Genomic DNA, 12,008 nt, shown 5'->3' on the forward strand with positions numbered 1-12,008 from the left:
TCAGAGTCATGGCAGCCATGGATTCAAGGGTTGCTTTTTTCACTGCAGACAGAATGAACTTTCTGCGCTTGGCTGACCTCCTCAACATCCAGGTGGTCACCATCAGCATCAAGAAGCACCCACTGGACGTCTGGATGCCGCGGATCTACCAGTCATCCGCCAGCCTCTTGGTGCAGAGGATGGTTCGACACAGGCAAGTGAGACGGGGCCAGCTTTCTCCCAGCCTGCTTTATAGATAGAGCACTCTGTGCCACCCACATTGGAGACGTAAGTTCCCTAGAGCTGCCCATGTCTTACAGAAACCCTTGGAGTAGCTGCTCTTTTCTGTGAGCCCCTGAGTCCGGGGACCTTGGATCTGCAGTGTCCCAGACAGCACTAGGGTGGGCTCTGTGTCTTCCCGTAGTTGTGGTCATGCGAGGAGTCAGTCCCTGGGGGCACAGGGAAGGGCACGCGAGCCACCTGGGCAGCTGGCTGTAGGTCTGAAATCATGAGTAGAGTCCAGCCGTGAGAGTTTTTTCTGGGCATCCCACATTTGGTGAGGAAGACAGCGGGTCAATTGCTTGAGATGCCTATGTGTATGAGCAAAAAGTTTTCTGAACAGTTGCAGTGAAGGTTGGGAGAGTTCCAGGGACAAGTAGCAGATGTGTGACATCCTGTGCCAAAGCCCCTGAGCCTGCCTGAGCTCTGAGCTCATGATCCATGGGTTTCCTGGGCACGGAAACGCAAGCAAACCACAGCTGTCTCCCCTCCCCTCATGTGGCTTCATTCCTTGCTTGGAGACAAACTGCATCAGGGTCAGTGGGGGTCAGATGAATGTTAGGGCCCAGGCACTCTGGAACCTTCCACAGACTCAGTTAGCGTGTGTATCTGTGTATGTGTGAGAGTATCTGTGTGTGTGATGACCATGACCCCCATATTCATCAAGGATCGGAGTAGCCCTGGTTGGGGCCTGCCCAGCCTCATGCTATCTATGCTAAAACTCTGCATAATGGGACTCCTCTCTGTTTTCATTTTTCCCTTGCACCAGAGTGTTCGTGTGGGTTTATGACGTCATCATCCTCCTCAATGCCGTCTTCATTGCCCTCGATGAGAAGAGCCCTATCATCTCCCGGATGGAGTGGCTCTTCCTGTCCCTCTACATTGCTGAGATCCTGCTGAAGCTGTACACATACGAGCCCAGGGCCTACTTTGGAAGAAAGCAGTTCTGGAACTGGTGAGCAGTGGCCAGGGGACAGGGAGGGACCTCCCGGCACAGTATGGGGATGAGGACAGTGGCTACCATTGCCCAAGCTCCGTGGCCTCCGTGCAGGTCTCCTGAGAGTACAGTCCTGGCACAGGGAACATCTACTGGCATACAGCTGCTGCTGATAATGTTTGTTTCCATGGAGTCCAGCTAAAACTAGAATCCAGTCTCATAGTGTCTTGGTTTTGGAAAAGATTTTTACAAGAAAGGAAAAAAGTAAAGCCTTTTCCCTCTTCAGTGTCACACCACTTCTGACACCAAGTGTGCAGTTCTTACAGCAAGCGCTTCCCAGACTCTCCAGAAGCTGCTGGAAGCCCTAAGTCCAATTGTGTTCTGGCTGGGCGCACCTACAGAGAGCAGCAGGTCTCGGGGGGCAGCCAGAGACTCAGTTCCACCCTGCTGTCCCCACTTGAGGTGCCAGTCCTGTCCAGGAAGTGAGTTGTCACCTTATGAGGGTACATCAAAAAGTCCATGGACAAAGAGAACGATAGACAGTATGTATTTCCATACATTATGAGAACATTTTTTCCATTCAAATTTTTGGCACCAAATAAACTCATAGTTTGTTTCCTATTTTTTTTTTTAATGAAGATTGATTTTATTTATTTGAAATGCAGAGAGAGAGATGGAGTGAGACCTTTAATCTTCTGGTTTGCTCTGCAGTGTCTACAATGTTTATAGTGGCTTGAGGCTGGGCCAGGCCGTAGACCTGAAGTCTGAAACTCCAGCTGGGTCGCCCATGTGGGCAGGATCTCAAGCACTTGGGCCGTCTTCTGCTGCTTCCACAGGCACATTAGCAGGGCGCTGGATCCAAAGTGGAGTAGCAGGTGCTCAGAGAGGGTTTCTACGTTTTACATAGTGGCTGAATCCATTGTGCCACAACGCTGGCCACCATTCATGCTTTTATTTTCATTTTCTTGCCAGTTTTTTGCAGTACCCTCATAGATCAGAGACTCCCACAATGCCATCTGTGGGTTCATAGACATGCTTGAATGACTCTCAGAACCAAAGAAAACCTTTCTACACAGTAGATTTCCAGTTTGTTGATAAAGGATGCAACTCAGAAAAGGCCAGACGGAAGGGCTTCACAGGGCAAGGTGTGTGGAGCCGCATCCTGTCCTTGGACACCACCACCTTCTCAGCGCCTCTACAGGTGCACCAGCTCAGATGGCTCTCCACACCCCAGACTTTGGCTTGGTGGTGGCTTCCCTGTGTCCACGCAACTGGTGGTATCCCTGGCTCCTGGGACCAAGTCAATCTGCAGGCCTTCTCTGCTCCCAGAGGATGGGGGCTGGGAGAGACAGTGGAGGCTGCATTTCTGTTCACACAGCTGATGCCCCTGGCACTCACACCCATCCTTAGGGCTGTCCACTGTCACCTCATAAACTTGAACCTTGATGGGCTGAAAGAGACTCCTTAGAAGTAATAAAAGACCCCCTTTATCTTTACGACTCATCACTTCCTACCAGCTGTTCCCTAAGGATGCTGGAAGTGGGTTTCATGCTGGGTGGGTCACAGCATTGCCTAAGATACCAGATTTGTTGTTTTCTCAGAACCCATCCCATTAGAGCTCAGCAGGCCCAGCCTGTGTTTCATAACAGACTTTGCTTTTGCACTGTAGGTTTGACGTATTGATTGTCATCGCAGCCCTGGTGGCCACTGTGGCCAATGCCACCATTCATTCAGGTCAGTGTCTCCAGCTCTTGGCCTCACCCCCTCCGAGGATCAGGCTCGCTGTCTGTCATGTCTCGAACCTTCCACGTGTGGCTAAGAGGTCAGGGCACAAGGGTGGGGGCACAAGAGAAGTATAAAAAGTGACCCATGTTCTTGAGACGGGTGGTGGCTTTGGCTGTGTTCAACTGTTTCTCAGAGATCTGATTTGTAGGCATGCATCCCACTGGATTCTAGCACTTATCCCTCCCAAACTGACCCTTGATGTCCCGGCTGAGCTCCACCAATTTGAGATCCCGTTCTCCTTGACCTCTTACCCCAGTTCTATCTATAGCAGGAAGTGCTTAGATAGAAGCACCATCCCTCCTTCCTCCTTGCCCATGGGCCTCTTTCCTCTCTGCTGCTCAGCCTGCACCTTGCTCCTCTTGTATAGTCTCTCCTGCAGACAGCAGGTGGGATCCTATAAGACAGTGCGGTTGCGCAAGACGATGCTCAGAAGTTCCATCCAAGGAGAGGAAAGCTGGTTGCAAAGTGTTCTGTGTAACTGGCGACAGTCACTTCCTGAGCGTGGCCCGAGATAGCCCCTGCGTGTGGATTCTTAGCTCTCAGGGCTGGTCGGGGATAGTGATGGTGACAGGTAGAGGGGTGGGCGCTGGGAATGCTTGGCTTCACCTGCCTGGGCTGGCTTCGCCTTGCACAGGGGCAGTTTGGGATTCAAGACAGCGTTGGCATCCATTGTCCTACATCCTTCCCCAGTGCCCCACCTCCTAGAGCCTTAGGCCTCACCCCCTACCAGGGAGGCTCTGAGAAAGGGGAGTGCCTCACAATTGTGCTCTTTTGTCCAGCAAGAAAATACAACAGCCAGCAGATCCTGGATATCGTCTTAATACTGAGGATACTCCGGCTCCTACGGGTCATTGTCAGCATTCAGAGGTACAAATGAAGGCCGAGGAAATGGCTCCCTCAGGCAGGTCCCCACACCAGGGACCCCACAGAGGGCACTCCTGCGTGGGGCGACCAACACAGCCTGGCACCCAGGGTGTGACTGATGAAGAGGAACTGGGCTTCTCAGGGGGATGGTGGGAGGAGTCGGGGGCGGGGGAAGCTGGTGCAGGTGGGAGAAGGGCACTGCAGTGACACGTCCCAGGGTGAGTGATCTTCTGTCCTTATGACCCTGCCCTGAGTTGTGTCTGCCTGCACAGTGGCAGAATGAGAACGGTTGCCATGGCAACTAAAGCTAATTCTAGGGCAGTAACCTTTGTCCTAGGAAGCCCTACCTTCCAGCCACCCTTGGTATAGGGACTGTTGGCATCCCTGTCACTGTAACTCAGAGAGGTTAAGTCACCGTTCACAGGAGGCAAAGCAGGATGCCAGCCTGGGAGGCTGACCCTGAAGTTCAGATCGCCTCACCCTTGGTTTTTTAAACATTTTTTTAAGCTCTCACCCCTGTCCCTCCCCCCCCAACAAAAACTTGACTGAAATGTGAAAGTCATACATATAAATAGGGTACTGTGTAACGTGTGGATATGCAAAACATTCCTGTCTCCCTCAACACTGATCGTTTCTTTGTGATAAAGACAGTCAGACTCCTGTTTTTTAAGAGGAGCTCACAGTACGTTATCTTGACCTGTACTCGCCTGCCTGTTTAACGGAGCCTCTTCCTTTTATGCAGCTGATACTTGGGACCTGCTAATCAACCTAGCCCATCCCTCTCTCCCCAGCTGCTGGTAACTGTCGTTGCGCTCGCAGTTTCTGTAGATTGCACCTGCAAGTGACGACCTGCGATGCTTGCATTCTGTGCCTGGCTTCCTCGACTTTGCAGTCCCATCCGTGCTGTTTGGGAGGACACTGTCTCCTGCTTTGTGACGGCTGGATTGTGTTGCACTGTGCAAGCATGCTGCATTTGCTGTGTCCGTTCCTCAGTGGGTGATGCTGGAGCTGTGTTGTGAATTGCGGTGCAATGCGAGCTTGTGTGGCTGCTGCTTTGATCACACTGCGTCCCCAGGCTGGAATGGCCCTGGGAGGTAACACTGCTTGTCTTCAGAGGTGCCTGGGTGCTGTTTGCCACTATAGACCCGCCCACAGCATGCATGGACTCCTCTACTCTGCCTTCTGGGTTTTTTTTAAATAGTTATTTATTTTTATTGGAGAGTCAGATATACAGAGAGGAGGAGAGACAGAGAGGAAGATCTCCCATCCGATGATTCACTCCCCAAGAGGCCACAATGGCTGGAGCTGAGCCAATCCGAAGCCAGGAACCAGGAGCCTCTTCTGGGTCTCCCACACGGGTGCAGGGTCCCAAGGCTTTGGGCCATCCTCGACTGCTTTCCCAGACCACAAGCAGGGAGCTGGATGGGAAGCAGGGCCGCTGGGATTAAAACTGGTGCCCATATGGGATCTTGGCATGTGCAAGGCGAGGGCTTTAGCCACTAGGCTATCACACCGGATTCTGCCTATTGTTTTTGCTAAACCAATTTCCATTCGAGGAGGGCCAGCACTGTTCACATCCGAGGGCTGTCCTGCTCCTCTGTAGAGAGGGTAGTGGTCAATGGAAGCCTCCAGGACGGCCTGCACTAGGGCTTGATTCTTGTATGCATGCTTTGGGGGTCGGGGAACTTGAAAGGGAGGAAAACAGATGAGGTGAAATAGCCTTTCAGCTCCAGTCTGGGTCTCTACCCAGCTCCTTGGCAACCTCTTTTGTGTCAGGGAAACTGCAAGATAACTCCCGTGAGGGCCAATTCCTGCTCACCTGCAAAGACCATAGACAGATGGGGGAGTGGGTGGACCAGCACCATCCCTCCCTCTTTGGCCTGGTGTCAGAGACTTTGTTTTATCCTAGATTCCGGGTGATAGTGACCACTTTAATTAACATTGGCCCCACGATGCTGACATTTGGCGGACTTGTCTTCGTAAGTAGCCATTCTCCTCTGCTCTTTTGTGCAAAGTAAGTGGGAAGATGTTCCGTTGGCCCCTGGGGAGCTTCACTAAGCCTCACCCTACTGACGGTGACCGAGGGGCAAGGGGTACATGGGAGTCCTTGGTCTGAAGAATGGTTCTTCCTAAACACCGAGTTTCTGGAAGCACTGGGTATGCAGCTGGGTGCACTGGCGGCTGCCCTGAACGCTGGCCACCCAGAGGGTTAGCCTGGAGGAGTTTCTCTCTTACTCCGTGCTCAAGTCCAAGTGCAGGTGCACATTCCTAGCCAACGGGTGGCTCTCAGGGCTGTGGCTCTGTCTTGCCTGTGGCTCTGCACCCTGAGCCCCAGGGCTTGGGTCCTTTTTCGTCATGCTTGTTGAAAGAGCACAGCTGCTCCCTACTGTACAATGTAGGGCAGACCAGGTCACAGAAGGCCACACAGGGGCTGGCGACCGTCCATCCAAGGTGGTTGTGCATGTGAAGGAGGGAGCTCAGGTGCTGGTGGACCCTGTGGTACCCAGGGCGCTGAGTTTTCCTTTCATAGATGCTGGTAAAACATCCAGTTTACGGTGAAGGGGGACTTTGCACTTCAGCCTTCCCATCCCACGCCCACCTCTGTCCCAGAGACAGCTTTCATTAGAAGATCCTTGCTGCTTTTCCCAAATATTTGTCTTAAATTTTTTTTTCAAATGAGATTTATTTATTTGAGAGGCAAAGTGACAGAGCAAGAGGGAGAGAGAGATGTTTTCCAGCTGCTGGGTCACTCCCCACATAGCCACAGTGGCTGGGGCTGGGCCAGGGCAAAGCCAAGAGCCAGCAGCTTCACATGGATGACAAGACCCGAGTTCTCGGACCATCTGCCTTCGTAGGTGCATTAGCCGGAAGCTGGATCAGAAGTAGAGCTGATGGGACTTGAACTGGCACTCTGTGATAGCATGCCAGGATCATCAGTAGCACCTTAACCCACTGGGCCATGGTGCCAGTCCCCTCTTCCTGAACTATTTTTGCATCTACAAGTGTATCAGACACAAGCCTGAGTATACCCAGTTTATGTTTAGTCACGTGGGATAGCCCATTACAATGCCGTGTGTCTTCATTCTACTTCCTGTCATACTTTCTTGTCGTACATTCTGGGAGGCATGTGGTTACGTGAGCCCATGAGGGAAGATTCCAGAACATGTTTAACTAGCCCCTCTACTGACAGACCACTGGGTGGTCTCGCCTTTGTGCTCTCACAACGATCACACAAAGACCACCCTTGTGTGTGTGCCTGTGTGGGTGTACCTGTTGGGACTGCCAGGTGTGAGCTAAAGGGGTTCAGAATTTGGCTTGATGGTGACAGCCTGCCTTCTAGCGGGTGTGCCCTGGGATGTATTCCTGGGACTGGGGTGTCACAGAGTCTGTTTCTTTGGACCCACACAACTGACTTGTGAAACATTTCCATCTGTCACCAGTCTGATAGGTGAGAAAATAGCAATGCATTTACATTTTTTGTTTCGTTTTCTGACGTTAAAGTTTTTTTTTTTTGGCTGCATAAAAGTTTAAATTTATTATACAATCATACCTTCCAGTGCTTCTTCTTTTTAAAGGTTTATTTTACTTTTATTAGAAAGGCAAATATACAGAGAGAAGGAGAGACAGAAAGACCTGCCTTTGAGAGGCAAAGTGACAGAGATGGTTCACTCCCCTAGCAGCTGCAGCGGCTGGAGCTGAGCTGGTCCAAAGCCAGGAGCTTCTTCCGAGTTTCCCACACAGGTGCGGGGTCCCAAGGTTTGGGCCGTCCTCGGCTGTTTTCCCAGGCCACAAGCAGGGAGCTGGAAAAGAAGTGGGGCCTCCGGGATTAGAATCAATGCTGATATGGGATCCTGGTGCATGTAAGGCGAGGACTTTAGCCCCTGGGCTCCATGCTGGGCCCATCTGCCAGTCTTTCACAGTCCCTAGCTTTTACATCATGCTTGGTACGGACTTTGTTGTTCTCCCTCCATATCTTACTGATTCCATTTCTTGCTTTTAACATCTTGGTGCCTCTGAAACGTCTTCTGGTTCAAGTGAGAAAATTCACAGCTTCATTATTTTCTTCCCTAGAGGATTTTAATTTATTGAATATTTAACCCATTATCTTGCTAGCAGCTTCTTCTTTCATATAAAAATTCATTTATTTGAGAGATACAAAAATAAAGGCAGAGTTCCCTTCCAATGAATGCCTGCTGCTGGGCTGGGCTGAAGCCAGAAGCTGGGAGGATCATAGCCCAGTCTTCCATGCGAGTGATAGGATCTGTACTTCTTGAGCCATCACCACTGCTTCCAGGTAGCAGTCAGCCCTGGGTCTGATGCAGGCAGGCGGTGTTCAACGTGTCAGCTTAACTGCGGGGCCAAACACCCGCCCCCCCCGTCTTCTGACTTCGTGAAGAAAGCCCAGAACAGGCACAGGTATAGCCCTCCCCCTGTCCCTCCACCGTCAGCTGGAAGGACCTGTCCGCTGGGGCCGATGGTGACGGGGCACCTTCCCTCCCAGGTGGTCTACTACATGTTCGCCATCATTGGGATGGAAGTATTCCAAGGCAAAGTGCATTTCTATGACGCGAACTTCACAGCGCCTGATGCCCTACTGTGCGGGAACCCAGCCTTGAAGGGCTCGGCCTTTGCTCGGGCCAGGTACTGCAAGAACAACTTCAACCACCTGGCCTCTGCCTTCCTCGTGCTGACCGAGCTCACTGTGGTCAACCAGTGGCATGATATCCTTCCTTCTTGTGGGGGAGTTGGGGTGGGTAGGGGCTCGCTGGGGCAGGCATGGAGCTTCTGAAAGCTTCTTGGGGCCCGGGATGGGGGTGTCCTCTAAGGCCTTTTTCCTTAGCAGCCCACTCATTGCAGGCGGCTTCGCCCTGGTGACACACCAGGCAGCCAAGCTGTACTTCATCGTCTTCCACATTGTGGTGGTCATCCTCATTGTCAAGTGCGTTTTCGCTTGCTGCTGCGCCCTTCCCGGCTGGGGTGAGGGGCCCTTGTCCTCCCCACTGCATGCAGGGGACCGACCTCAGGCTGTCCGCACTGTGTTCCTCTAGGGGCCCATCTGAGTCCTTTTTATAAAAGATATTTATTTTTATTGGAAAGTCAGATATACAGAGAGGAGGAGAGACAGAGAAGTTCTTCTGTCTGCTGACTCACTTCCCAAGTGGCCACAATAACCATTGTTGAGCCAATCTGAAGCCAAGAGCTTCTTCTGGGTCTCCTATGCAGGTACAGGGTCCCAAAGCTTTGGGCAGTCCTTGACTGCTTTCCCAGGCCACAAGCAAGGAGCTGGATGGGAAGGGGGGGGTGGCCTCCGGGATTAGAACCGGTGTCCATATGAGATCTTGGTGCATGCTAAGCAAAGACTTTAGCCACCAGGCCCCCAGTCCTTTTGTGTGGGCGGGAATCTGAGGTCCTGGCCAGCCTCCCCTCCTTTTCCCTGGGGGTTGAATCACCTGTGCAGTTTCCCAGCTGAGTGAAATGGCGAGGTCACAGAGGGTGTCCTTAAGAGAGGCCCCTATTCACTGCTGCTCCCTCCTGTGCTGCCTTTTCCTGCCGCTAGGAAGCTGGCCTCTTCTCGGGGCTCACCTACGCTGTCTGAACGCACTCACCTTCACCCCTCCACCTCCGACTCTTTCTCAGTATTTTCATAGCGTTCGTCCTGGAGGCATTCTTTGTTGCATATTCGCTGGAAAAAAGCGAAATAGAAACTGCGATCGAGAAGAAGATTCAAGAGCTCGGTGTGGGAATCCAAGAGTGAGTCGCCCATTTTGCAGATGACCTTACCCCTAGCAAGGCATCATATCCAGAGCCCTGGACCGTGACTGATGTGGCAGTGTGGCACCTGCGCCTGTTTCAGCGGCCTCTGGGGTTGAGTTGCCCAGGGCGTGGCTGGGCAGCGACTGGGGGCCGTGCCTGGGAGGGGGGGCTTGTGCAGAACCCAGCAGAGGAACCTTGTTCATGTTGTGTTTTCCTCCTCGAAGGGAAGAAGAACAAGATGAAAAGCCGACAGCTAACCTGAGCGCCAAGGATGGTGGCTTCAGTGGGGAGGATGAGGGCGTTGAAAGGAAGGCCTCCAAGGGCTTGTACTGCAGGATTGCATCCAACAGTGAGTTTCTGACTGGTGCAGGACTTGATTTTCAGCTGGCTCTTTGTCTCCATGGCAACGACCTTCAGTGGCTCCCATTTCTCCAGGATAAGGACAAGGCCCCTTGGCATGGCCCTCATCACCCACATACCGGTTTCCACTTCCACAACTCCTGCAGCCCCTCAGCATCTCCTTTGCCTCATCCTGTTCCTGGGTCACCTTCAATGCTGCTGACTCACTCCCGCCTCCTTAGCCTCCCCCTTGGCCTCTTCCAGGAGGGCGGGGGTGCCTGTATGGGTGGCTACACACTCTTTTCTCCCTACTCTCCCCTGCCCCATCACCGCCCCCTGCCCCGAGCACATGTCAGCTTCACAGAGGGTCTGTTTTGGTTCCCATCTGTCTTCCTTGCAGGCTTGAAGCTCAATGTGGGTTTGGGTTTGTGTCTCTTCGTAACTTCTGTGGCATCTTCAAGGCATGGCAATGCGCTGGGGGACACAAGGAGACACAACAGCTCTTTAATTGCTTCATTTGTTGGCTGAGTAAACCCACACCTTACTGATCTGAGATTGGGCACTGGCTGAGGCTTACGCCCAGTAGGGGTTGTCCAAGCCTGCAGCTCCTGGGGGTTGACTGGGAGCTCCTGGGAGTTGGCAACCTGTGCATCCTTCCCTATGGCTCTCGGGAGCCAGCCATGCCAGCCCAGGCTGGGTGCTTCTTCTGCCTGGAGCCCACATGGATTGCACGTGCCTCTTTCTCCTCCCTCCCAGAGTACAGGACCGTGGATGCCTTGCTGCAGCGGATGTTTGAGTCTGAGATCGCTCCTGACGATGACGGCCCCTCCCTGGATGAGATCCTCAGCTTCTCGCCCAGTGACATGTATCTCAAGAATCCCAACTTTGAAAGCAGCGCGTGATGCTGGCCTTGCAGGGGCCAGGGCTGCAAGCCCAGGCGAGCTGCGGGCCCCCTCTGCGTGTGTGGTCTGGAGGCAACTTCCCCTGCCCTGGCTCCCCTCTGTGCTCTGAGAGGCTTGGATGTTTAGGTGGTGGCATGGAAAGGGGGAGCCTCAGTGGGCTGTGCCTGTGGATGTCCTTGAGTCTGGTCAGGGACTGAGAGAGAACAGTGAGGGTGGGGTTTCCAGGGGTCTGCCAGTTTTCCCTCTCCTGTACCTGCGTGTGTGTGTGGTCATGCCAGTGGGTTTAGGAAAACCTTTCATGTATTTGATATGATACTTTTAGCATTTTTTAAAACTAACACTGTGTTGCGATGCTACATGAAGGCACGATGCATATTTATAGTCAAGAACTATATTCTAGGAAGGAGCTTTTAAACACAGTATGTGGTCAGAAGAAAAATGTGAATGTGAACATATGGTTGTATGACTTCTTTTTCCAGAGCTGGGGGTGTGTCTCAGTTCCTTTACCCAAGGAGGTTTGCTATGTAGCAGTTAAGAACCCTGTGTCACCCCGTGAGAGAGCCTGGGTCTGTACTCAGCTCCATGTGTGCCTCTGGCTTCCTGCTGAAGAGGACTGTGGGAGGCAGTGGTGATGGCCAATGGCTAAGTTACTGGGGTTTCTCTACCTGCTACTGGTTCCAGTTCCTGGCTCTGGCCTCTGCCCAGTCCAAGCCTTTTCACTGGGGAGTGAACCAGCAGGTGGAACACATCTGTCTGGCATTGGGCTTTGGCATTCTGGAATCCCAATCATGCGAGAATTGCCTAGAAATTGTGCCATGGTAGCCACTCCATGTGGCTTGTGAGGCCCACCTGCCTTTTAGAACTCTTGTACCTTTGTATACTTAACAATTATTGTGTATTCTAACTACATTGACTTGCAAACTAATTTTTAAAATTTGACACATGTATTTATCATACATGTTTTTAAAACCAGTGAATGATGTATAACTCTCCACAAACTTCCATCTAGAAATAGTCAAAATTTGCTCTTCGTTTCTGCTTTTCCTCACCCCTTTCACGATCCTTCAGTCTGATACCCTTTCTTCCTGTGGCAACAGGGCTGACTTTGTTCACCCTGCTGGGACTAAATCTCTTAGTCATGTCTATCATGTGTGTTAATATATAATTGT

At 52.1% G+C, this 12,008-nt stretch overlaps 1 protein-coding gene across 1 annotated transcript in view; it reads left to right on the top strand.

Annotated features, from left to right (window-relative positions):
- The window catches only part of LOC121165363 (two pore calcium channel protein 1-like), a 28,516-nt gene extending 17,565 nt beyond the window's left edge, over positions 1 to 10,951 (top strand). Inside the window, exons 10-19 of the mRNA XM_040994082.1 lie at positions 49 to 193; positions 1,028 to 1,213; positions 2,865 to 2,929; positions 3,760 to 3,847; positions 5,754 to 5,823; positions 8,346 to 8,565; positions 8,693 to 8,783; positions 9,482 to 9,595; positions 9,823 to 9,947; positions 10,694 to 10,951. Of these exons, the coding sequence (XP_040850016.1) occupies positions 49 to 193; positions 1,028 to 1,213; positions 2,865 to 2,929; positions 3,760 to 3,847; positions 5,754 to 5,823; positions 8,346 to 8,565; positions 8,693 to 8,783; positions 9,482 to 9,595; positions 9,823 to 9,947; positions 10,694 to 10,839 (1,250 nt within the window). The 3' untranslated portion in view covers positions 10,840 to 10,951. The remainder of the gene's footprint in view (positions 1 to 48; positions 194 to 1,027; positions 1,214 to 2,864; positions 2,930 to 3,759; positions 3,848 to 5,753; positions 5,824 to 8,345; positions 8,566 to 8,692; positions 8,784 to 9,481; positions 9,596 to 9,822; positions 9,948 to 10,693) is intronic.
- The last annotated feature ends 1,057 nt before the right edge of the window (positions 10,952 to 12,008 follow it).

This window comes from Ochotona curzoniae, unplaced genomic scaffold (assembly GCF_017591425.1).
Source record: "Ochotona curzoniae isolate NIBS_2020 unplaced genomic scaffold, NIBS_Ocur_1.0 contig_883, whole genome shotgun sequence".
NCBI classification, from domain to species: Eukaryota; Metazoa; Chordata; class Mammalia; order Lagomorpha; family Ochotonidae; genus Ochotona; species Ochotona curzoniae.